General features: G+C 39.3%; 1 protein-coding gene across 1 annotated transcript in view; it reads left to right on the forward strand.

The window, feature by feature from the left end:
* Nucleotides 1-25,217, forward strand: part of LOC149782950 (b(0,+)-type amino acid transporter 1-like) — a 51,371-nt gene extending 26,154 nt beyond the window's left edge. Inside the window, exons 11-12 of the mRNA XM_089935187.1 lie at nt 22,975-23,143; nt 23,645-25,217. Coding sequence (XP_089791313.1) covers nt 22,975-23,143; nt 23,645-23,712 — 237 coding nt within the window. The 3' untranslated portion in view covers nt 23,713-25,217. The remainder of the gene's footprint in view (nt 1-22,974; nt 23,144-23,644) is intronic.
* The last annotated feature ends 252 nt before the right edge of the window (nt 25,218-25,469 follow it).

A 25,469-nucleotide genomic window follows, 5' to 3' on the forward strand; every position in this document is an offset into this window, starting at 1 on the left:
CCTCCTCAGGATTGGAGATTATAATTATGTTGGAAAAAGCATCCGAAGTGATAGAATGTGCAAACCAAAATTATGAACTGGAGAATATATGCCTACAATATGCTACGATCTTTTAAGCTTTGGCTAAAACATAATTGATAAGTTCATAAATGGAATTTATTTTTTCTGTATGAGCATATTATAAAAGACAAATATATTGATACAGCTGATAATGTGACAATGACAAATGCAATCCTTGATTCACCAAGAAGTCTAAAAGGAGTCTTTATACTTTGCAACAAGGACAGAAGAAAAACAATTCTGAGAATTTCAATCATGCGATAGGAAAATAAGCGTTCTGTAAAAATTATATTATTGGCAAAGGTATACGTTAGGTCAATACTTTAGAGAAGCAACACAATCTTTATGTGATGAAGAAAAAGACACTCATATTAGTCATGTTAATATAAACAATTTTATACCTATCACCGTTCTCTGTAGTTAGACTTCAAAAACACACATGATAATAAATTGCATGGAACATACATAATTGGCAAATATGTCAACAAGGAATACACGTACAGAAAAACAGAAAAGGAAACGTGGATGTGCACAAAATGTAAATTTATTGTGTTTCTGATGCACACGCTCATGTGCCTTGACTAACGCCATGATAAGATGATTAGTGATGTTGCAAATTGCCAAAAGACACGGTTTGCATTATAATAAATTGAAACAGAATACAGAAACCTTCTTGATTTTTATTGTGATTACATGCCCACCTTATGTACAATATGACTTAAAACAAAAAAAATCTTCTTGGGGACAGCAAAGTTTAGTTTAATAGATCCCACTGATGAATTATATACATGGCTACAATTATTTATAGTGCATGCCAGGAACTAAAGTTTTTATTCTTATAAACGATTGTGCCAATTTAGATGATGTAGAAGAGAATGAAACCAATCTTACAAAGCTATCATTTAGATGCAGGCATTATGGAAATATTTTGATCAGTGATAATGCAAAATTATAACTCTTTCAAAAAAGATATCCGTAAAAAAATGTATTACATTATTCGTGTACTCAAAGGATATTAAGTCATTTTAATGAAAATAATGCACTATCAGCAGTTAGTATGGATGAAATATTTTAAATGTCAAAGAAAATAGAACAAATATGTGTTTGATGAGGATGAACTTAAAGTTCGAAGGCGGTTGGCTAGTTAACATATTATATATCTAGTAGATTAACTGGATAATCTTATATAGCCATTTTATATAGTATTATGTTGTCAATTAAATAATGCTTATCGCCATAGGTGAAAAGCACCTTTTGAATCGGGACATTGTATATTTATTTATTCTATGATCGAATTTAATTCATTTTGGTGGTCTATAGTTTGGTTAAGTAAACAATATTTATACATATCTAATTCTATATTATTTTTAACAACTGATTTCAGATTGTGTTTCTCCTTTGTATGTTCTACAAGCAATAATTTTCTTGTTAGCTAATAATATTCTATACGTTATCATCTTTTTAATCACTTGTGTTGTAAAACTATATATGTTGCTTCAGATAACTGTAGAAGTTGTTTGTTTCAACATTTACTCATAGAAATTCCATATCAGTGAACATGATGCTACCTTAAAAATTTCATTCTGCTACCATAAAAACTTCATGCTGCTGCCTTCTTGGTTCTTTGGCTTACTTATAGCAATGTTAAGTTCTCATACATTGGTTTAACCTGATTTTATTTTGTCTTCAGTAAAATATGTGTTATTTTATACATTAGTTTTTGTTCTTAAACTGATTTGAAAAAAATGTGAAAAATGTTTCTTTTATAGTAATTGGTTGCTTTTTATCCTAAAGTTCAGTGTACTTTTTGCATTGGCTCTTGATCCAATATAACTGCTGTTAGTTTTATTCCGAATTATTATGCAAATTCAGATTAGGATAATGAATAATATAGTTTTATTTGCTATTCACATGCAAAATAATTTAGATACTATAGATTTTGTGGGGTGTATTTTTTATCTCTCTCGAGTTCTTTTTTAGTCGAGATAAATCATCCTCACTAGGAATTAGATGCTTTTTGGTGCCATGGAAAAAACCTTAAGATAGTCATGCAAATGTGCTGGTACTCAAAATCTAATTCTAATGTGCTGGTACTCGACATTTGCTTCTAGAATTCCTCCAAATGCATTTTCATCACTCGAAGACATCAAAAGTTTTCTTTATCATCTTTTATTGTTTCTTGGTTTGTCCATTTAGAGTTTGTAACTGGAATTGGTTGACACATGGCCCAAACAGAAAACTTATTTTAGACAAGGTACTTGCCATGTGACTTTGGCACTAATGTGTCATATTCTTCATTATTCAGAAACCGTTTCCTTCTCATTTTCATTTTTACTAGTACACACACTTCATCTAACCAGACAAAAAACTTTTATTGTTATTCGTATGAGGCCATTTCCCCAAGTGCAAAATTATGTCTGTTTTGCTACTGTCAATTTTGTGATTATGCCCACTGTTATCTTTAGGATATCTATAAGGTATCATGCTTATTCGACCACTCCGCTGGCCATGTGGTTAGAGCGTCCGCCTCGGATGCGGGAGGTCGTGGGTTTGATCGCAGGCCGAGTCAAGCCAAAGACTTATAAAAATGGTACTAACAGCTGCCTCGCTCAGCATTAAGAGGTTAGTGTTAGGACTGGTCGGCCTGGCATCATGATAATGTGATTGGGTGGGACATAATGCCACGTGTCTGCGGCATGATGCCCCAGTGCTAGACATCACTATAAACTGCCACACTGCAGACATCGTAGCGATATGACAGAAAAAATTGTTAAAGCTACGTTAAAAATCCAAAATCATGCTTATTCCTCTTCTGATTCCATCTGGTAGCATGCTTATTCCTCTTCTGATTCCATTAGGTATCATGCTTATTCCTCTTCTGATTCGATTAGGTATGATGCTTATTCCTCTTCTGATTCCATTAGGTATCATTATTATTCCTCTTCTGATATGTAGTAATTCATCCATTGCACATTCAGAAGCTGGTATTTTCTAGTTGGGCAAAATTCATTTTCCTTATTTTAATAGGTGCTAAAGACAGGGTACTTTAGACTAATTCAGGCTGATTTGTTTTAGCATAAGGGAGCAGTCATTTAAGTTAGCAGTGTGCTTGGATCATGTATAATTTCCATAAGTACAATATCCAAAGATATGTCAGCCACATTACATCAAAGTAGCATAGAGGTATGCCAACATTCTCTCCACCTTGCATGTTTTAAATGCAAAAACTTCACCTTACATACGTCACTCTCTCAAAAGTACATACTAACTGGTAAGCGCCCCCTTTACAAGTATCTTACCATATCTGATGATAAGTATCCTTCGGCTTCTGGGCTCTTGACATAATGCCTTACAGTACCGGATAATATGTTTTCCTCTGGGCACATAACACATTGCCTTAGAGTACCTGATAATATTTATCTTTCCGGGCACTTGACACATTGCCTTACTGTACCTGATGATATGTATCCTTCTGGGCGCTTGACACATTGCCTTACTATCCCTCATGATATGTATCCTTCTGGGCGCTTGACACATTGCCTTGCTGTACATGATGACGTGTATCCTTCTGGGCGCTTGCCTCATTGCCTTACTATACCTGATGATATGAATCCTTCTGGGCGTTTGACACATTGCCTTACTGTACCTGATGACGTGTATCCTTCTGGGCGCTTGACACATTGCCCTATATGTACACCATAATGCTTCTTTGTTATTTACCAAGGCTATACAGGTATCGCTACATTTCTAAAGGATATGAAAATGTACTCATGTCAATTATTTGTATCTTGTATACTAGATATAAAGAAAAACTGCAATGAAGATGAAATGTTTGAATTGTCTTAAAGTTTGGTTTATCAGTCAACAGTATATATATTTTTGCAAACCATATTTGCTCCTTTTGTATTAGCAAAGGAATTTGACACTCATCTACAGTATAAGCAATCAATATAAAATTAAGTTTGTTGGGATTTAATGGGGAGGGGTGAATGTGAGAGTTATCTCATATTAACTGTCAACGTATATGGACATACACGAGAAATATAAAACTGATCCATTAATTAAACGTTATTTGCACTTGACTGAATTTTCTTACTGTGAATGAGATGTCTTATGCTAAATTTCACGGTCTCTAGGCTGAGTGGTCTTATATTAATGGTCACGGTCTGTAGGCTGATTGGTCTCATATTAACAGTCACTATATGTATCTGATTGGTCTCATATTAACAGTCACTATATGTATCTGATTGGTCTCAAATTAACAGTCACAATACGTATCTGATTGGTCTCATCTTAATTGTCATTATATGTATCTGAGTGGTCTCATCTTAACTGTCACTATATGTATCTGAGTGGTCTCATATTACCTGTCACGATCTGTTTATTGGTTAATTCTGGAGTTGTTGTTTGTTTGTTTTTTACATCGTTACTCGGAAAGTGGATCACGCCGGTATTCTAAAGTACCGATATATTCTTAATGCATTACAAAAGGTAATATGTTACTTTTGGTTGAACACTTGATCATTTTCTTTAATTCTAAAGAACAACTCAGACATGAATAATCTATGCATCATGTGATGTCTTTTAGCAGCAGGGAGGGCGAACAGACCGAAACTAAAAGTAGAATAAATAGATAAAAACAGTTTCACAAATACAGGAGGGCCAAACACACAAAAAACAGTTCCCTGGCGATGCTAGCATCGCTCGCGGGGTCCGTCATTGAAAAATCCATGGTCGCCCCCCCCCCCCCCCCGCTGTGAGAAATCTTCGAGTTTCCAAGGAAACATTTTTATGTTAACCATATAATGTATCAAGTCCGATACGGTATCGTGTCCGCGGGTCGTGTAAATTTATTGTCACAAATCCGTGCGGGTTTCTTTGAGCGCGACTAAAGAAATTCTTAAACTTATTAATATCCATATCGCCGCTACACCAGGTTTGATGAATATTTCTCAGCGTATGAACATCAACTCCATTGAATATCGCAAGAAGATTACAGTTATCCCTGATTACTTTTGGTATTTGTGTGTAACGTTGAGTAACATAAATGACATCGGTGTTTTTATGACGACCCCGGGAAAATATTCTTGCAGGATTTTTTTGCTTGTCCAGCATCACATCATCATACACTACTAGGTTATTTATTTCCCCGTTAAGGTCTTCAACGCTGGGAGCTTCTTCGATATCAGTGATAAATTCAACTACTTCCTCGCCGTCTTCACTCAGCGCTTTTGCACTCTCATTAAAATCTTTTATAACATTATAGCATCGCTGATCATCTACAGATGGTGCTACCAAATACAGCTTATCCCACTTCATCCACTTCATTATCATGTTCAACAGCAGTTGCGTTTTACCCGATCCTGACGGTCCTATGATGATCATTCTGATAGAGTTTGGTAGCACTGAATTATGCTTGATTGGCTCCTTTCTTCGCGTCGCAGAAAAATCTGTAATTTCCATTTGTATATAAGGAATAATAATTATGGATCTATATTGTGTGAAGTGTAAGGCACGAACCCCTACAAACGACATAACAACCATTACAACAAAAAATAACAGACAAGCACTTTCTGGTACGTGTACGCGATGTGGCACAAAAAAATTTAGATTTCAAAAAAAAAGCTTAGCGGAGGTGACATCGCAGCCACCCTCGGACGACTTCCAGGTACCCCTTGGGCAAAGTATCCCGGAGAAAAGCATCTCCCAGGATACAATTACTGCGGTCCAGGGACCCGACTAGATATCAGACTTGATGAACAGTCTAAACCAAAACCGGGAGAGTATCCGATAAACGCTATCGACGCAGCGTGTCACATACATGATGTTGCTTATCGAAGTAAAGATCTACAAGACAGGCATATCGCGGATGTGAAATTAATTCATGCACTAAGCGCCATAAAAAATAAATCATTTAAGGAGTCACTCGCTAATTGGTTAATAAGATCAGCGATGAAATCTAAATTAGCATTAGGCGCTGGATAATTAATAACAATGGAAGCGATTTATTATTCCCCGGCCGGATACTGGAGAGGTAACTCAGCAATTAATAAACTCGCCAGCGCAGCAAAAGTAACACGCAAGGTTGCCAAAAATTGGCTATCAAAACAAGCAATATGGCAAATCTACCTACCACCACCTCGACAAATCAATTTTGCACATTTTGATGTTAGTACCCCCAATGAAGTTCATCAGGCTGACATACTATTTCTTCCTCATGATACTGTCCGTAGAAAAACATACAAATACGCGCTAACAGTAGTTGATGTTGCTAGTAGATACAAAGAAGCAGAACCGTTAGCGACTAAAACAGCCGCTGAAGTTGCCTCTGCGTTTAAACGAATTTATCAGCGAGGACCTCTAAGCTGGCCCCGATTATTACAAGTTGATCCTGGTAAAGAATTTCAGGGCGCGGTATCATCACTGACAAAGCAGCATAACGTTATCATACGACGAGGGCATACTGAAATTCATCGGGATCAGGCAATTGTTGAGCGATTTAATAGAACACTCGCTGAGAGATTATTCGGATACCAGTACGCGAGGGAATTCATTTACGATACGAGATCTCGTGAATGGGTTGCAAGACTGCCAAACGTGATAGCCGCACTGAATAATGAAATTACCAGAACAACAAACATGAGACCTGTAAATGCAATCACAAAAAAATATATACCCGGCGTCGAACGTGGACATATTTCAACGCAGCCAGGGACGCTAGCGTTCCCACTGCTGGGTAATGTCACCGTTAGGTATTTATACGAACCAGGCGAACTAGAAGGAGGAAAAAAAAGAGCAACCGATCCCACATGGAGTGTTACTACACATAAGATATCCAGCATAACCAGATCAACTGGGAGAAACGCAATCTACAGATTAGATTCAACTGCTCCTCAGCGTGGATTCACACGCGAGCAACTTCAGGTGATTCCCACGGATACACAATTACCACCTCGATCACTTAAATAACTGCAGCAACACCTCTGCGTCGATTACACTCAAGACAGGTCAGCATTACATTTTCACGCGTATGACCGCGATTACTATCTATTCTATCTACGGTAAATTGCCTTGGATTATTTTTCGAATACTGCCACAGCAATAAACAATTACAACTCGCGCAGTGATTATTCTGCTGTTGTTGTAATTGTATAATAAATGTTTCGTCGAGATTAAACTCTCTGCCATTTTTTTTGTCGCTCTGTTTGTAACCGGCTAATTTCTTTCTTATTGTATCATCAGCGATTGATCTGTTGATGCTGTCGTTGATAACATCATCTAATACAATTCTTTGTAACTGAGCTATCCTTCTTACTCTTGACACGGCTAAATAAACTAAATTTGACCACTCGATGCGATCATCAACAATCCAAACTGTTGTATCTGAAATAGTTAGTCCCTGCGAACTGTGGATGGTCATAGCGTATCCTAGCGTCCACGGGGATTTGCTCATTTTCAGTGCCTGTTCAACAGCATCAACATCAACGATAACAATATCATTTAATACTAAATTTTGTTTTTCCGATTTTCCTGGAATATCAACGTCAATATTCTGCAATCGCGTATCAGCTGGTCTATAACACAACGGCACTGCCAGCATGGGAAATTTCTTCTGATGTAACTGAAATAACCGCTGCTGAAGTGTGTCCCTGACTATCTTTCTACTTGCCACAATTAAATCACCTGGTTTCCACGTTTCCCAAAAGTCGCTCAGCGAAGTCTCTGGAATTATTTTACGCATTATCTCACACTGGACTTTATTGGTTTGTAGCCTGATCAACGCCTTAAACTCTTTCAGCGTTTCATCGAGTGATCTGTGATCGTTAGTTATTTCCTCATAATAATCTACAAAAGTTTTCAGCCACGTGTGTGGAGATTCACCTGTAAATGGGGGTGGTTGACCATGATCGCCGCACATCACCACTGCGGTATTTTTTTTTAGCAGCCAATCCAGAAACTGTTTTAATATATCTAACGGCACAGTGTCTATCTCATCCCAGATTATTTTCTCGGGAATATATTTCGTACCCATTCGTTCAGGTGTCCACGTGCCGCCGCTGTATTTGAAAAAACTGTGATACGTGCACGCGTTAACATCCCGTTGTCTCATCTCCCTGGCAAGTCTGTGTGTGGGAGTCAGCACGACCAAGTCAGAACCGCGAAATAATTCAATCGCCCGAGTTGTCTTACCAGAACCACCAGGCCCGTTCAGATAAACTGTTTTGTGTCTTGTAACAGGATCGTGCACCGGCGGCAACAACGAAGTTGTCCCCGACGAAGACATTTCTGCGCTGCGATACTCATCCTTAATTTCAACGTCAGCTGATTCACAATATCCTTGTAACATTTCATTCTTTATTCTCCACGAGCCCCACGATGGATCATCCGATATAACATTATCCAACAGCGCTGAGTGTTTTTTATCGATATAAAATGAATCCGTTGCAACTCTCACTGCGATAACAGGGAATCTATTAATCATCGACAACAAATTTATGGATACATAAGCTAGCATCGAAGATCTCAAATGTGTGTACTGAGATGATTCTCCGTCGATATAACTAAAAACAGTTCCTAGTTTTTCCCCGTTTGACAGAAACACATCTTCGCGGTTACAGAACATGTTGTTCGTGGCTGCATCAGCGACAACAAGATCCAATTCAGCCTTGTCCATGATTAATCGACTGTGATGTTGTTTATGATCATACGCTCCACCTTGAGTGAATTTCCCTATTATTCTTCGTCCTAGATCTTTTGCTGTGCTTTCGTCATTTCTAAGTTTGTTTTTAAGTACTTCAGGAGCTTTCTTGATAATATCGTCGATAGAAGTTTCTGGATATTCTCGTGACCAATCTTCGATGACTTCTTCTAACGTAACCCGCGTTGGAGTTGGCAACCAAACTTCGGTTTGACGACAATAACATATAATCGCTTCGCTGACCGTCAGCGACAACAGTATTCGACTGTCAAGCATGTATCGCAATAACACTATCGGTGCCCATCGCTTCTCAACGAAATGTCTGCCAAACCAAACATAACACACAGGATGTAAATCCTTAGCGAATTTAAACGACGACACACAAGCAAATCCTGTCAGGTCAAAATCAGGCAATGGTCCGTTTACAGCAACTCTTGTCATCGAGTTTGTAACGTGGCCAAACCGTTTAAAATATTCGCTGCATTCTCCACGCCCAAGGAAACTTCCTGGATAACACGCCGTCATGTCCACGGATATCATACCGCGGTGATCATATCGAGTATTCCACAAACCGCCGTGTCCGTATTCGACACAGCTCTGTTGGATATCCCCAAGAAAACTTTTCGGAGTTGGTCTCCATGAATTTCGTTCCCGGGCTACATGTGCGGCAACACCGGGGACAGTAAAACAGTGTGTCAGTAACGTATCAATGTCCGTCGCATGATATTTTTCTGCGAGTTTTTTCATTTCGTGATGTAACGCCATTGTTCTGTATATTTCCCCGTCGGGTCTCACAAACTGATCATATTCTCCATCTTCGCTACTTCTGAATAACCACACAGACACCGGATCGGTTTTACTTATCTGATAAATAAAATCAAACATGGAGTGCCTCGCACTCTCCCCGTTAGCGGTTCCGCTCGGCAATTCCGGATAATACTTCACAACACGGTCTCGCGGCAATATCCTAACCGAGACAGACCAGGCGTGACTGTTATGATCGATAATAGTTATTGGTGCTTCACGGGAATCATATTTACACGCATACAATACCTCACCGGTTAACGATGAAACCGTTATAGGAAATTTTAGTAATCGCTCTAGCTCAGCAACATCATTTATTGACGCTCCTTTATCCGCTACTCGTGTCGCCCACGCTGTTATTTTAGTTTGTCTTAGCGGTGTTAGGCCGTTTCCTCGCATTGCATTTTTAAAATGTTCCATTACTCGCTCAGCTACACAATTCATCCTTGACTCTGTCAACGGCGACACCCTCATCGGGGCGAGTTTATCGACACTTGGTTTCTTTATCGGATAAATTCCATAAACGACCGCGGTCACAGGATACGCTCTGGCATAATACGGTTTATCAATCCCAACAAGTACTCCCGGGTTTGAGTCTTTGCTCAACAAAATGGTTTTTCCGCGCGGATCAAGAACAGGGTCTAGTTTGTCTCTGATAATCCACTTTCGGGTTCCCTCGTCGTCGACTCCAACAATAAATTTTATCTGCACGAAATATCTTCTATCGTCGAGATACTCAATTATATTACGCGCGATTGTATCGTTGATGGTACCATCAATGATGAAACTCAAGGAGTTTTCACGGGAAACTCTTCGAGTTTCGCGGATAATTTTATACGAAGACCACGTGTGTGCGGCACCATCACGACGAAACTCTTCTTTGGCATCCTTGATAACACCAATTACCGTTGCCAACTCTCTTCGTCGACGATCAGTGGTTAACCGGTCAAGATCGAATCGAGAACCTGCGGGTTTTATTCTGGATAGTCTTTCAAAACTCATTATTATAATTAAGACAAGTATTTAAATAGACAAATATATTATATGCACCAATGCAAGTGGATTAAACTAAATTCATCAGCGCCGTGTAGCAAACCATGCAGACACGAATACTGTGGACAACATGCTCAACAGGTCCGCGGCGGGAGTCTAGGACCGATACCGTGTATCAGATGCGGCATTGGAGTACGAGGAAAAACGCAATTATGTTCAGCGTGTGGGGGAAAACGCTATCGAGAACTAAAACGGTATTATGATAAAAAATATCCAGCCTCGAACACTCTCTCGGAGCGTGATTACATAAATAAGTTTTCAGACAAATTATGAATTAGACAAATGATTTTGCTTATAGTATAATGAATCAAGAATTCGTCCCCGAACAAGAATTTGTTCCACATCCAACTATTCCAAATTATGAAGCGTCACACGATGGTACAATCAGACACTGCCGGCGACGGAAACCAATCGGTGTTGTATCCAATACCGGTTATCTAAAATTCCATGCTGGAGGAAAAGATTATCTCTGTCATCGTTTCGTCTATGAATGTTTCCATGGATTGATCCCTAAGGGTCTTGTCGTTGACCACGTTGACGGGAATCCGACCAATAATGCCATAAACAATCTTCGGATGGTCACGCAACGCAAGAACTGCTTACTGGGTAACACAGGTCATTGTAAAACAGTTGGAAAACGGGCTGTTAAGTCTCGAAATACAGAGACGGGCCAAGAAATGATATTTCAATCAATGGCCGCAGCTGGCAAATATTTCGGTATTTGTCAACCTTCGGTACAACGAGTCGCAAATGGGATCTACAAAACAGCATTTTCAAAAAAGCTCAAACAATATATTTCATTTTCCTACATACAGCTTATCCTCGACGATAACTCGTAAACACTCTCATGCAATTTAAAAATATAAAAAATATAATAATATGAATCACGAAAACATAAATGTCATAATTGTTGAACTCGAAAAATTGCAACAGCGTGGTTTTAATATTTTACTAAACGCTGAAACAATTATGTCAGATTTTGAATCGTTGAGCGCCGGCAAGAACAATCTCGCCGCGTGTTATAGGTTCATTAAAAATATACAGAATTACGTTTACGGGTCACTTGCGTCGATAACTGACGATCAGGTATCTGAATTCGTTCCACTGTGCGGCGCAGTTGAGAAGATCAGGCTTGGATTGTCACAACAATATGAGACTCGAAAATTAATCAACACCAGGGTACGACGGCTACAAGGTCACATAAAGAATCTTGGAAACGCTAACACTTCCGAAAACTCTTCGAGTTTCGAAAACTCTTCGAGTTCTGACACGGAAAATGGGTACTAGTGTTTGTGACTCCGTCGACGAAGTCGTGGAAACGCTATGCTAGCATCGCCAAAAACTCTTTGAGTGGAAAACGCTATGCGTTTCACACACTGAAAGTGTCTCACGCTTTGTACATTTTCACGGTAAAAAAAAATAATACATTTTTTTTTTGCCCGAGCGTGGAAACTCAAAGAGTTTCTCATGCTAGCATCGCCAGAGAAATGTTTTACATGAGAAGTCCTTAGACTTCCAGGATTTGCTCGAGCGCGGGCGCATCAATACAACAATGAGAATAGTTCATAATCTGTTCTCGTTGACACCAAGCTGTGATCATATGATTTTGCTGTAACTGCGTCAATTGTGACGGAGTTAACAAGAAGTCTTCGTTGCCATACACGTCAACGATTATTTTAACGGGGAAATACTGTTCTGGGGGCTGACTCTTTGAGTTTCCAGAAACGCTAGCGTTTCCAAATGCGGTTTTTATTGCCATGTGAAGAATTTGCTTATCATGAATATGAACTCGTGCGTGGATGTATTCGTGTTCCATTATACACAACTGTTTTTTTTTTAATTGTGAAACGCTAGCGTTTCCAACGATGCTAGCATCGCCAAAAACTCTTCCAGAAATGCTTTGCATTTCCAATTTGGAAACTTGAAGAGTTTCAGGATTTCACCAGTAAGTTCACGGAGACAGTCTCGCCACGCAGGTCCAACAAATTCCCGTGTTGGTCGACGAGTTTGAAATTTATCGTTGACAACCACGGATTATTACACCGCAGATAGACCACATTGATTGGTTCTTGCACAATCAGAAAACCGGGCGGATCTTTTGGTGTGAACGTATACAGGATAAACCCCTGCGTCGCCGTCGTTGTGTCAGCGCTAGCGCTGTCAGCGCTGTAGCTACCGTCGATGACGTCACATACAAGATTGACCGCAATAACATCTGTGATATTTACGATCCCGACGGAGATGTGTCTGCCGTCCGCGGTAGTGCTGTTGTCGTGCTTGAGAATAACCGGCTGCGGTAGTGTTCGCGCGTACGTGGCAGAAATATCTTCGAAAGATTCATCGATGAGATCCTGGACTGATTTTCGTAGCGTGCGCGCGTTATATCCGGGAAGTGTAAAATCTGGAATATCCTTCACCGAAATACCAAATTGGGATGCAAAATTCGATCTTTTTTCGTTTCCGTAATCGCCCTTGAGATTCAGTAGATTCTGAATTATTTTTTGATTTATAATTTCCATCGCGGATGCGAGTTTGTTTAGTTTTTCTATGGCTGTGATAATTTTATCGCGAGAACTGCTTGTAGAAACGCTAGCGTTTCCAGTTCCCGAACTGCTTGCAGTTCCACTTGTTATATCAGAAATATAATCTTGAAAATATACTCGCAACAGTTTTAGCTGTTGGTCATGCGCTTGTTTGATCGGATTAAAAAAATGAACTTCAATATCTTCTGGCTGGTATTGACGGTATTCCCCGCCCGTGAAAGCTGCCTCTATTATATCTACGGGAATTCTAGGTGATGTTGAAAACCAGGCTTCTCCGGATATTAATTTATCTGCAAATAATAAATAATCCCCGACGAGGTCGTGTGGGTCTTGCTTAACGGTCTCGAAATCTGATTTTTGGGGTGGTGGTGGGCCCGGTTCAGGTTCGGGTCGTTTTTGTGGCCATCCTAATACTGTTCGAAGAGAGCTGCTATAAATATCCACGGCGTATCCCGGTGTTGAGATTTCAATGACCGCAGACAGCGTTGGTTCGTGCGCGGTCAAAGATATTTTGGCTTCCTTGCCGGTGATTCGTTTTATTTGGCGTTGTATCTCATTGTTGATTTCTTCGATCTGATAACTCCCAGTGGGTAGCGTAATTGTATCCCATTCAAGTTCACGTTGTTGTGGGTCCGCGCTGGGTCTCCCGAACACAAACGAATTATTCGGCTGCAAACCGCCAAATGATTCCGACCTGATATTGGGCCAGCTGTGATACACACTAAGCTTTGCCAACGCGATTTCGTTCACCCGAATTGGAGTTCGAAAATTAATGCTGAATTCTGGTGTCGTCGAGGACACTGAGATCATTGTGGTCCTTACCGGTGTTGTGTTTGTGACTATTTGTTGAAGCAGTTCTTGTGACATTATTTATTTGTTTAGTTTTCAAATAGTCATTGTACGCATCTGACATTAGTTTGAATTCAGAATCTGATATCAACGCAGCATCGCTGGATTGCGCGTCTAACGATGATGATATCAGCGATGATAATTTCTGATATGCGGTCGTGGCTGTATTTAATTTTGTCGTGTAATCGTGTAATTTTGTGTTAGCACACGAGGATATTTTTTTTGCTATGATGCCGAAAACTCCTGCCGTGGTTGTGGTCGCACAAACAGAGATCGTGGCGGCGACTGCTGCAGTTACCGGAGTGACCGCTGATAGTATTACTTCCGCGGATGCAACAACGGCAGATACTGAATAAACCATAACGTCTAACACTGTTATGCGTCTGCGGTATTTTTTTACTTTTTGGGACGTCGCGTCGATGACAGTTTTTAACTCAGATTGCCACTCACGGACTTGATTATACCGATATTGTTGAGCATCTGGCGTCGTTGACATTATTCAATTACGCGGTAACCAATTGAGGCGTTGCAGCGACGAATTCCAAACAAAACCAGTAAGATGTTGCTGTTAAACTATCGTCCTCGGCTTCAAGCATAAATGTTTCCTCGGTTCCGCTGTTTAGTATTACAGTGCAAACCCCGGAATACTTATCGGTGGAGGGTCTCCAAGGATATGTTGTGAAGATTTCAAATTTAGCGGCTGAAAACACAGACAACCTGTAAACACCGGTGGCTGTTGCTGTATATTTGATAGTGTTATTTTGTTGTGATCATGTTGCGAATCCCGATGATACCGTGAATACGATGTTGGTGATATGCCCGGGAGTAACTCCAGTGGGAACTTTAATCAAACTGGTTTTGTTAACGATATCAGGAATACCCGATACGATATCCTGCTGTGTTTGTTTGATCGTGTTAATGTCGGTCTTGATATCAGCGAGGTTTACACCGACGACTGGAGGAGTCCCAAAGAACTTATCCACGGACTCATCAGTTTTTGCGAAGTTTCTTTGGAGTCTTTTAAACCCGTTCACGTGAACATCATACTCTGACCGCAGCGTATTTAGTTTACCGTTGACGATGTCCACATATTGTTTGTTTGACGCATCCTGGTCGGATTCGGGATTCGCTAACGCGGTTATTTTGTTGCCGCTCATGCTGAGTTCGCCGGTCATTACGTCGCCGGATTTTGTTACTCTGTCGATGATTAGGCCAGCAACGTGTTGGTACTGCGCGTCGACGTATTGTTTATTTGCGGCATCTTCGAGACCTTCCGGATTTTTTAAAACGGTTATTTTGTTGCCGTTCATGCTGAGTTCGCCGGTCATTACGTCGCCGTCTTTTTTCACGCACTTGTCAACACCTTTATCAATACTGTCTTTGATGCTTGCGATTGATATATTCGAGTCCTTGATCCGGCCGCCATCACTAAATGCGACGAAGTTATCCTTGGTAGCTCCAAGAACTCTGCGAATTATATCATTCCACTTAATGTTGCTCGTTCTTAGTTTTCCTTGCTTGTCTTGGAAAATAGCAACTTCATCTGGGTCAACTCCAGCTATATTCAAAAGATTATCGACTTCATCTCGGGTCGCATATTTTGAAAGATCAACATCCGTGCCAGGTTTGACTTTTCTTGTGAAAGGTCTTCCGTAAATATCTACCATTATTTGTTATTGCTGTTTTTTAAATGCGAGCATGAAAATGCTAAGCATTTCTCGATGCGGTATATTCATGCACTACTCGATGCGGAGACGTTGCCAGATTTTTTGAGATCGCATCAAGAACATTTAAAACCTCGTTCCCACAAATGGGCGGATCAATTAATGTTTGTGTTGGTAACGTCGACTGCCACACTGGAACATTATAAAATCTGCTGACATACTTGAGAAACTCAACTGGCGGTGCTAAACCGTACGAATCAAAATAGATAATTCCACGTGGATCGATCGCGTAAGCAACCCAGTGAGTTCCAGGACCGTCTTTGTTGTCGAGATTGATAATGCCAGTTTCTGGATTATTTGGTCGTTGCGGTAATTGATCTCGCATAAATACTCCTCTGAAATGTTTTATACGCAATTTTTTAACAGCATCTAATAAATCAAAATTGCTCATTGGAGACTGCGTCTCACGAAGCGTTTTTAAACCCGTTTTGGGTACCATGATGCCGGAGTTCCTGGTAGTCTTAGCCCTGATCCGCGAGCGGATCTCCCCTTTTTTTTCTTATACCCGTGTCCGGTTGCCTTTTTAAGTGCCATTCCGGCCGCTGTTCCAACTGCACCGAGTGCTGCGGCTTTTGCTACGGCTGGTGCTGCCGCGGCAATCAACGCCGGTATTGCTGCGAGAAGAGGAAATATTCCACCGGTTTTAGTCATGTCCTTGATAGCTTCAGCAGAGAAATTAAGTCGGACACCGGTTTTTGCTGTTAGTGCCTTATTAAAATGTTTAATCTGAGTATTAGTCAACGACAGCTTGTTTGGACCACCAACAAGTTGATCTCGTTTTAGTGTTATTGATGTCCCGCACGTGCTTGCGTTCTTCGATTGCAATTTCTTCGTTTGACCGGAAGTCAAGGTGACATTAACATGACTGTATGACATTATATTTCAGAAACTAATCTAATTGTTACATGTTTTCTACTGGAGCGTCAATAACTCTCATTCGTCCGCCAACACCTTCAAGCAGCATTGCTTTATCGGAGAGTATAACCGCGACAGCTCTAAAACCAGCAGGCGGGCCGAGGGGAAACTCACCTACACGAGCTTTGAAGTGTATATCAACGACAGATTGTCTGGTTAGATCCAAATGTTCCAGCGAAAAGTAATAAATCGGATACAGCGTTGTAAAATCCAGTTGTGATATCTGCAACCCGGTATCAATATTTTGATCACGTCCCATAAATGTCATCAAACGATGATACGCACGCGCGACCTGATTGTTTGCATAATCTACCACTATATCCTCAGATGGTTCTTGATGTCCGTTTATTCGCAGCGAAACCTCAAAGACACCAAGTTTGTCAAATATCATATTACTCTGTAGTTGGGAAGACAACCTCGCATTTTGCTGGAGTGCAACAAAAATATGTCGCGGCGCTGATATTCCCTGTTGTGATGATATATGCCACGTAAACTGCCCGAGACCGGCACCTTGAATGGAATCTGTTGATGTTGTTAACCACGATATCAGTGATTTACCGCCTGTGTCCATGAAAGAGAGTAACCGTTGCTCTTCAACGAGTGATGGGGACATCACTGGCATCCACAAAGCAAGCTTGAATAATATTACTTTACCGCCAGCAACACCGTCTTCTCGCCAGATGGCGTCAACGTCATCACTTTTTCGGTTAAGTACAACTGTATGATTGGCTCCAAAAATAACCCTTCTGACATGTCTGCAAAATCCAAAGATGTGAGACAGTGGAATTGCGCATGAAAATTTCCTACGGTCACCTGATAACATTAATTTACGTGTAGCAAAACCTAAATTGTAATCTGGACTAGGCCTTAATATTGAAAATGCAGCACCTGGTCTGGCCGCAAATCCAGCCGGTTGTGGGTCTGAAGCAGTGCCTAGTGGTGTTTGTATTTGAATAGCAGATCTGTGTTCAGGATGATCAGAATTATCCTTAGCGAACATCATAGTCGGACCAGCTGATCTAGTGTAATCATCTGAATATCGTGCTAATCCCAGGATTGTTGTAGCAACGTCAACATTATCCTGAATTATTTCAATCTCTCTCCCGTCAATGCTATATGAAGCACTTTTGAACAGCGCCATGATGCCATTATTAACAAAACCAACTCGAACACCAGCATCGTATGGTGTATTAGCGGCAACATCTGTTACAAGTTCACCCGTGACTTCAAGAAATGCTTCAGCGGGCAGGAAATATCTACTTGTATCCTGGACTCGTAATTCAATTCGTCCGCGTTGATTAGGTACTGTTGCCTCATAAGAATAATACTGATAATCGCGCACGGACTCATCTTTTAGTGTTGGTGCATCCATGTCGAACGCTGGATCAGATATAGGTTTAAACATTTTATATAAAATTATCGTCTTCTAAAACGAAATCCGCTTCCTGATATCAGGCTTGTATTTATTTGTTCGGGTGTTTGGGTTACAAGCTCTGCAAGTTTTTGATTGGCAGCCTGATTTATTACTTTACTGACGTCCGCGGGCATAAGTTCAGTACTGGCCAGTTTCACCGGTGGTGGTTTTTTTGATCTACGAGTTAACCGTGATAGTCTATCCTTGATTGACGCGAATGCCTTCCCGGCGAGATCACCAACAGATCCAAGGGCTTTATCCTTGACAACATCAATAGCTTTCATCGACAATTGTTTTGCAATCGGTAACACCTTAGGGGCTATTCTTGAAAACAAACCAGTAATCGTATCACCGAGACCATCCCCGTAGGTTGCTCTGTAGACTGGTAATCGTGAGTTCACTACGCGGACTGGTAACACACTAGCGTGTCTAGGTTGAGAATTGTGCACGATCATTTTATTTAATTATTGTTTCTCTAACTAAATTTACTAGTCGCTGTAGTAACCGTCCGCGAGTTCATCAATGAGTCCCCGGTAAACGCCGATATCCATGATACCACGCTGAAATAGTCTTTGACAGATATCTGCGGCTTCATTTATAATTTCCGGAGAGTTGTTTCCGGCACGTCTTCCTCCGATGAGAACTTCTAGTCTGGACACATCGTTGACGACGCTATCAGGACAGATGTGGTTATTATATCCGCTGCCTGTTTTCTCTTTTTCTTGTTGTTCTAATTCATAAATTTTTTCTTTTATTGCGTTAATTTCTTCTCCCTTTTTTTGTGTTGAGCAACTGCGGCTTGGTATGCATCCTTATTTTTTTTATTTCTTTTGTCCAGTTTCTGTGTTTCTTCTACATTTTTATAAAGATCGGATAGCTCCATCGACAGTTCAGTTCTCTTATCGCGTAATTCTTCTAGTGTTGATTTGGGCGGCGGAATGGGCGACGAAGTGGGCGACGAAACAGGAGTGGTAAAATCATCATCGTCATCGGGAGCGCTAGCGCCCACGGGTTCACGCGATAAAAATCCAAGCACTGGATCTGTTTCCATTTCGGTAATTGGGTCTTCTATTTTAGCGGTTGCTGATCGCTTAGGTTTAAATCCAGAAGGTTTTTTGGGTCTCCTCCCCCTACTTACCTTTGGCGCCTTGAGTGCTTCTTGGCTTTCCTTAAGATCAAATAAATTTACCCCTGTCCTGTACGCTTTATAAATTTCACTACTTTTATTTAATCGGTCAATATTTTGTTTTAGTTTAAATACCCCATCAACAAATTGGTCTCTGCCTACGTTCTGCTGGGGATTTTTTAAAAATAATTCTCTTGATTGATAAGCTCTAGCAACTTCAGTACCAAAGGCAGCCAGCGAATCTTTGTTATTAATATCAAGTGGAGCGGCGTTTATATCATTTAAAAATGTTTCGGTAAAATCTGCCTTATAATTAAATCCCTTAATCGGTTTAGGCTGAGCTTGTTTAAGTTCTTCTATTGCCTGAAGCAAACTCTGTTGCGGTTTATCAGGATCAGGTTTTCCTACAATTGCAGTTGTAATGGTTTTAGTAGCTGCTGTAACAGGCTTAAACAATTCTGTGGCCGATTCTGTAAAATCAACTCGCGATTCTTGTCTTGCTTTTAATTTTTCTCTGACGGAATCATGGACCGGAATAAATTTTTTAATCGCAGCTAGTCGTTCTCGTGCCAATCTAGTTGTGAGTGCTTCTCCGATATTTGCCATTATTTATTTATCAATGATTTAATTCCGTTAACATAAAAATGTTTCCTTGGAAACTCGAAGATTTCTCACAGCGGGGGGGGGGGGGCCGACCATGGATTTTTCAATGACGGACCCCGCGAGCGATGCTAGCATCGCCAGGGAACTGTTTTTTGTGTGTTTGGCCCTCCTGTATTTGTGAAACTGTTTTTATCTATTTATTCTACTTTTAGTTTCGGTCTGTTCGCCCTCCCTGCTGCTCTTTTTTATATTTATTTTCACACAGAAATTGTAATAAATTGTACCAAAATGTATAGACTAAATTTTACATAAAAACGACATCGCCTCACATAAAACACCAAAATTTCACATCTGGAAACTTCTTCCATACCTAAATAGCAGCGGTGAATATGTATCATGTTGATCATTTCATGCTCATTTGATTTCAGTTGATAAAACTGTGACTGAATGTCCCAATTCATCAGTAAGGGTCACTCTTTGATTTCAGGTTATACATCAGTGACTGAATGCCCCAATTCATCAATAGGGGTCACCCTTTGATTTCAGGTGATATATCAGGGACTGAAGGCCCTAATTCATCAATAGGGGTCACCCTTTGATTTCAGGTGATATATCAGGGACTGAAGGCCCTAATTCATCAATAAGGGTCACCCTTTGATTTCAGGTGATACATCAGTGACTGAAGGCCCTAATTCATCAATAGGGGTCACCCTTCGATTTCAGGTGATACATCAGTGACTGAAGGATCCAATTCATCAAAAGGGGTTAGACATAGATTCAGATAAGGCCCAGCTCCCTACACAATTGATTTTTTGCGAGATCAAAGATAACTACGCATTGGTAATATAGGGCATCACATGAAATCAAAATACTCTGACATCTACCCCATCAGGCCCGGCCCTAGGATGTGCGGGGCCCAAGGCAGCAAAAGCGATGAGCGGGGGCCCCAAGCAAAAACATTGCATTGCCTAAAAGCGCGGGGTCCAAGGCGGTTGCCTCGTTCGCCTTGCCATTAGGCCGGGTCAGTACCCCATGTAAATTAGCATAATGTTGTAGTACATACTAAATATGTCATGACAAATGGTTAACAAATGTTTACGTTGTGACAAGCTGAATTTGTATGTGGTATGTAGTCAGTCAGGAGGGTGACATGCATTATCCACGTTGGTCCGAAAACCTGCCAGCATATAAATCACGTGATACTCACGCCTTTGCCAGCGATAACACTGATCGGCGATTCATAAGTATCAGCACGTGTTTGAGTTTTAGTGACATAAAGCGACACTTTAATTATAGTCCCAGTTTTTTCTTATCGTAAATAAGCAATAAAGCCGTAAACTCAAAAATGCGCTACCAGTTTACAGCATGTTTTACGACGTCAATAACATCGTTAACAATAAGTTTCAACCCGTAAGTTGTTGACCAAGAAATCTTACGAGCAAAACCAATTATAAAATTAAATCGTATCCTCTTTAAAGTGACTTTTAGTCAATATAGTGATTTTACGACAAATCTTAAAATGGTCCATTATAAGCGCAGCTTTTCTATTCTTTCCTATTGTTTTTTTTTTTTTTTTTGTGGGGGGGAGGGGAGTTACGTCACCTTTAACACATCATTGGCTATAACATGCGCAGGAAATGTGAGCTAGGCCTAAGTGGCTTTCTCATCGATACACTGAGGCAGCCGATCCATGCTGGCCTGGGCGGTAATTGATTCAGCAACCCTTGGATTATGAGTCCCACACTTTAAATATAATTAAAAAAAACGGATCTACCGTGGCTCGAACCAGCTTTCAGACGAATATTCTGATTTGACAACACCAAAAGTAAAATTATTCATTCGAACTTGCGTAATTGGTAACTCCGTTACTTTCATTCTACTTTTATTCACATTCTGCAAAACAATGTCTTATGGTTGTTTCAAGCACGGTGACCAACTTTACTGTGAATTTCCAAACTTCACACAATTCGTTTAATATATCTTCTCAAATTATTTAAAAATTGTGACTGTATGAAATTAAGAAGAGTAAAATGTATTGGCTACGTTGCAAGTCCAAACGAGAGGGTTATATTACAGTGATGCATTTAGAAACAAAACTAGTTCAACAACCCTCCACTTCTTATCGATCTGACCATGTTACTATGCTTTACTCAATAAATGATTTCAGTATGAATGATACATGGGTGTAACTAAATAAGGAGTCTTCTAGCTTACCTTTTACACCTATCATAATATAAGATGGTCCTAAAAACTATTTATGGCATTACACTTGTTGACTTTTAATATAATATAATATAATATAATATAATATAATATAATATAATATAATATAATATAATATAATGTAATGTAATGTAATGTGTTGTGATGTGATGTGATACGATACGATACGATACGATACAATACAATACAATACAATGTAATGTAATGTAATGTAATATTATATTATATTATAGTATATTATATTATATTATATTATATTATATTATATTATATTATATTATTGTTCATCCGTGGTCTTGTTCAGCCAGACATTCGAGTGGCTCCGTAAGATCATCATCTTACGAGGTACATGGTGGATCCACGTATGAATACGAGGGTTCCTCGTGTGGAGCATTTCATGTAAATCCACGCTTGAGTCCGGGTTGAACGAGACCCATTCATCCCCGGTATCCAGGGTTCCTTGTTAAATATTTGTTTAAAATGTTTGCAATAATCGTGAACTGCAAACATGGTCACATGGACATTTCCTGGAAAGCAGAATAGATTCGACTTTGTTAACATGAAAGTCTTTGCTTTCATTTATCGAAACCAATAAATGTTTCCATTCTCTAATGTATTAAGATAACGTTACGACCTTATGATTTAGCATTACGATATAGACATGTGGTACTTTGCTCATTTTCGAACTTCTGAGTTTAATTCATCTCTACCTTTGACGGCTGTCATATATTTTGCGAGTCATTGCGGTATTTCTTTGACTTTGTAAATGAGGAAAGCCATCATAAGCATTCCAATTTGTGAAGAATTTGAGCAAAAGAAACAATAGGATAAAAAAGATAAAAAAGAAACCATGTATCACATTTATTGATAGATGAATATATTAAAAAATGACTGAGACAAAATGAATCTTTTCACGTATTTGAAATCAGCATGCGTCAGTAACAGCTAATTACTATTTGCAGGTTCCCATTTTTATACCTATACTGTTTGTGTTGATTGCCATCTACCTGGTGATTGGACCCATAGTGGATTCTCCTAAGATAGAGTTTCTGTACGCTCTTATATTTGTGGTTGGAGGCCTCGTCTTTTACTTCCCCTTCGTATATTTTAAGCTGTTACCGAACTGCCTGGGTAAGTATGTGTGTATGTATGTATGTATGTATCTTGGCATGGATGGATGGATGAATGGATGGATACATACATGCAAGTATGTTCCTTTTCCTTGATGGTAACGTAATTCACAAGGTAAGTTTGTATGACGGTTTTAATGTTATGTTTTAATATTATAAAGTCTTGATTTGGTAATATGTTGATATAAAGTTGCATGTACGTCTTTCACCATTATGCAAATTTATTTTCATTTGCCTTTCGCAAAGTTGTGGTCAGTCTTTGTCCTGTTCTGTAAAAGAATTAACGTAAAAGTCCAAATTTTACCATTTAACATAATTAAATTTTAATTATCAGTACTATTTTCCGCTAAAACAACAATTAATGTATGATCACTCGAAGCTCCTGTACCAGAATCTGTTTCATCTTAATGTGTGGTACATATTGTTATTTGTCCTCAAAGCATCTAGCAAATAAACTGTACGCTGAACATTACTGAAATTAACGCATATTCCTTTTTTCCAGATGGAGTAACGACATTTTTCCAGCTTTTTTGGGAGATCGTCCCAAGTTCTTATGAACCAGATTCGTAAAGATCGAATGTTGGCAATTGTATACATGGATGTCGATGCATGAAGTTTCATCACTTCTTTCTGACCACAGACCACTGGCGAGGTCAAAGGTTCTTTCAAACCGGCCATCCAATCAAAATATTATCAGCTTTTCTTTAATAATAAAAACAGCATAATATAAAATTCTGATCAAATCTATTTTCAATCGCATAGCACAATATGGCCACGGAAAGATACAAAGTGACAGTAAGAATATTATCAGCCTTTCTCGCTGCATCTTGTCTGTTAATTTCGCTAAAAACGAAACTGTAATGTTGACTGGCAGCCAGTCGCTGTTATCCACCTCCTTAAATCTAAACACGTCATTCAAACTTCATCAATATATGCACGCATATTTTCTCTGCAGTAAACTCTTCCAAATAATCTTTGACCACGCCCTTTTGTTTCCTTCGTAAACCATACGTTATTAATTAATATTGACTCTGATGATTCCTGAAGCGTTCGTGTCCATTTTTATGAGCGTTTTTAATCGCAAAATTTCCAGGACTTATCTAATCTGAAAAATGGAAAATCATTCATTCTCAATCTTATTATGCAAGAAAAAAATGCATCGTATTGGGAAACAAGACAAAATATTTGCATCAAACAGAACCTTTTTCTGTGAATGTAGATAATAGTTCTACGTTTGAACATATCTGAGTATAAATGATACCCATAACAGTTTCGAGAAAAACAGGAACTTTAATTCACAGTAGCACCCAGATTATCTTAATGGAAAGATTCACTTTTATGTCTATGTTCATCACTAATGTCACAGAATTCTTTTATTGATGACATAATTAGTTAAAAAAAGGTTCTACTTTAAATGAATTTCCTGCTCCAGAGGAGATTTCTACTTTAGCGTTAACGTTTGTCAATAAAATGTGTTGATATGAAAATGGAGACTTTGACATAAAACTGCTGCACTTTCAAGGTCAAGGTTCATTTCGTACTTTAATATTCATTTTCCCTGTCTATGAAAACTGACCTCTCAGACAAGCTCGGCAGCTGTCTACCAGTTAGACGAATGTTTGTCCATAGAGAAAGTAGCTGATGAAATTTCAATTTCACCGGTCTATAGAATTCAAGTTTTAAATGTTGAATCACATTGCTTTTGTTGAATGTTTTTTTTTTCATATGTCGAATTTTTAAATTTTATCAATGGAATTACGTAGCGGTTGTTGAAAATTCCATTTTCTATGTAGAGCTTTTAGATTTCATCGGTTGAATTACACATCGGTAATTTAATTTTTAATGTCGTAGATCAAGAATTGTAGTTTTACATGTCTATACAAAAAGTTGGTGTCGAAAGTTCCATTCTACATGTCGAGTTTTGGAATTCTATCTGCTGAAGTGTTGGTTAAACATTCTATTTCGTATGTCGAGTTTTAAGATTATAACTTTTGAATTACACAGTGATTATCAAAATGTCGATGTTGTATGTCGAGAATTCCAACTTCAGACCTTGAATAAAAGTGTATTGTTAATATTGCATTTCGCTTCATATATTGTTCAACGACAATTTATTCTTTTGAGTCCACAGGTGTGAAGAATAGACAAAAAATGCATCGTATCACGATCAGAGGGCACCTCTTTTTATCGTGAATTGCTGGCGGGTCCAGAAATATAGTTTAAGGGAAGATTCTGCATTTCAAGCGTTTCCGGGGCAGAAATATAAACATCTACTGTAAAGAACACTTAATGTAGAAAACGTTCCGGTTGCTTTGCGCTCAGTTTCT

This window comes from Sinohyriopsis cumingii, chromosome 15 (genome assembly GCF_028554795.1).
Source record: "Sinohyriopsis cumingii isolate HCF-2022 chromosome 15, ASM2855479v2, whole genome shotgun sequence".
Taxonomy (NCBI): Eukaryota; Metazoa; Mollusca; class Bivalvia; order Unionida; family Unionidae; genus Sinohyriopsis; species Sinohyriopsis cumingii.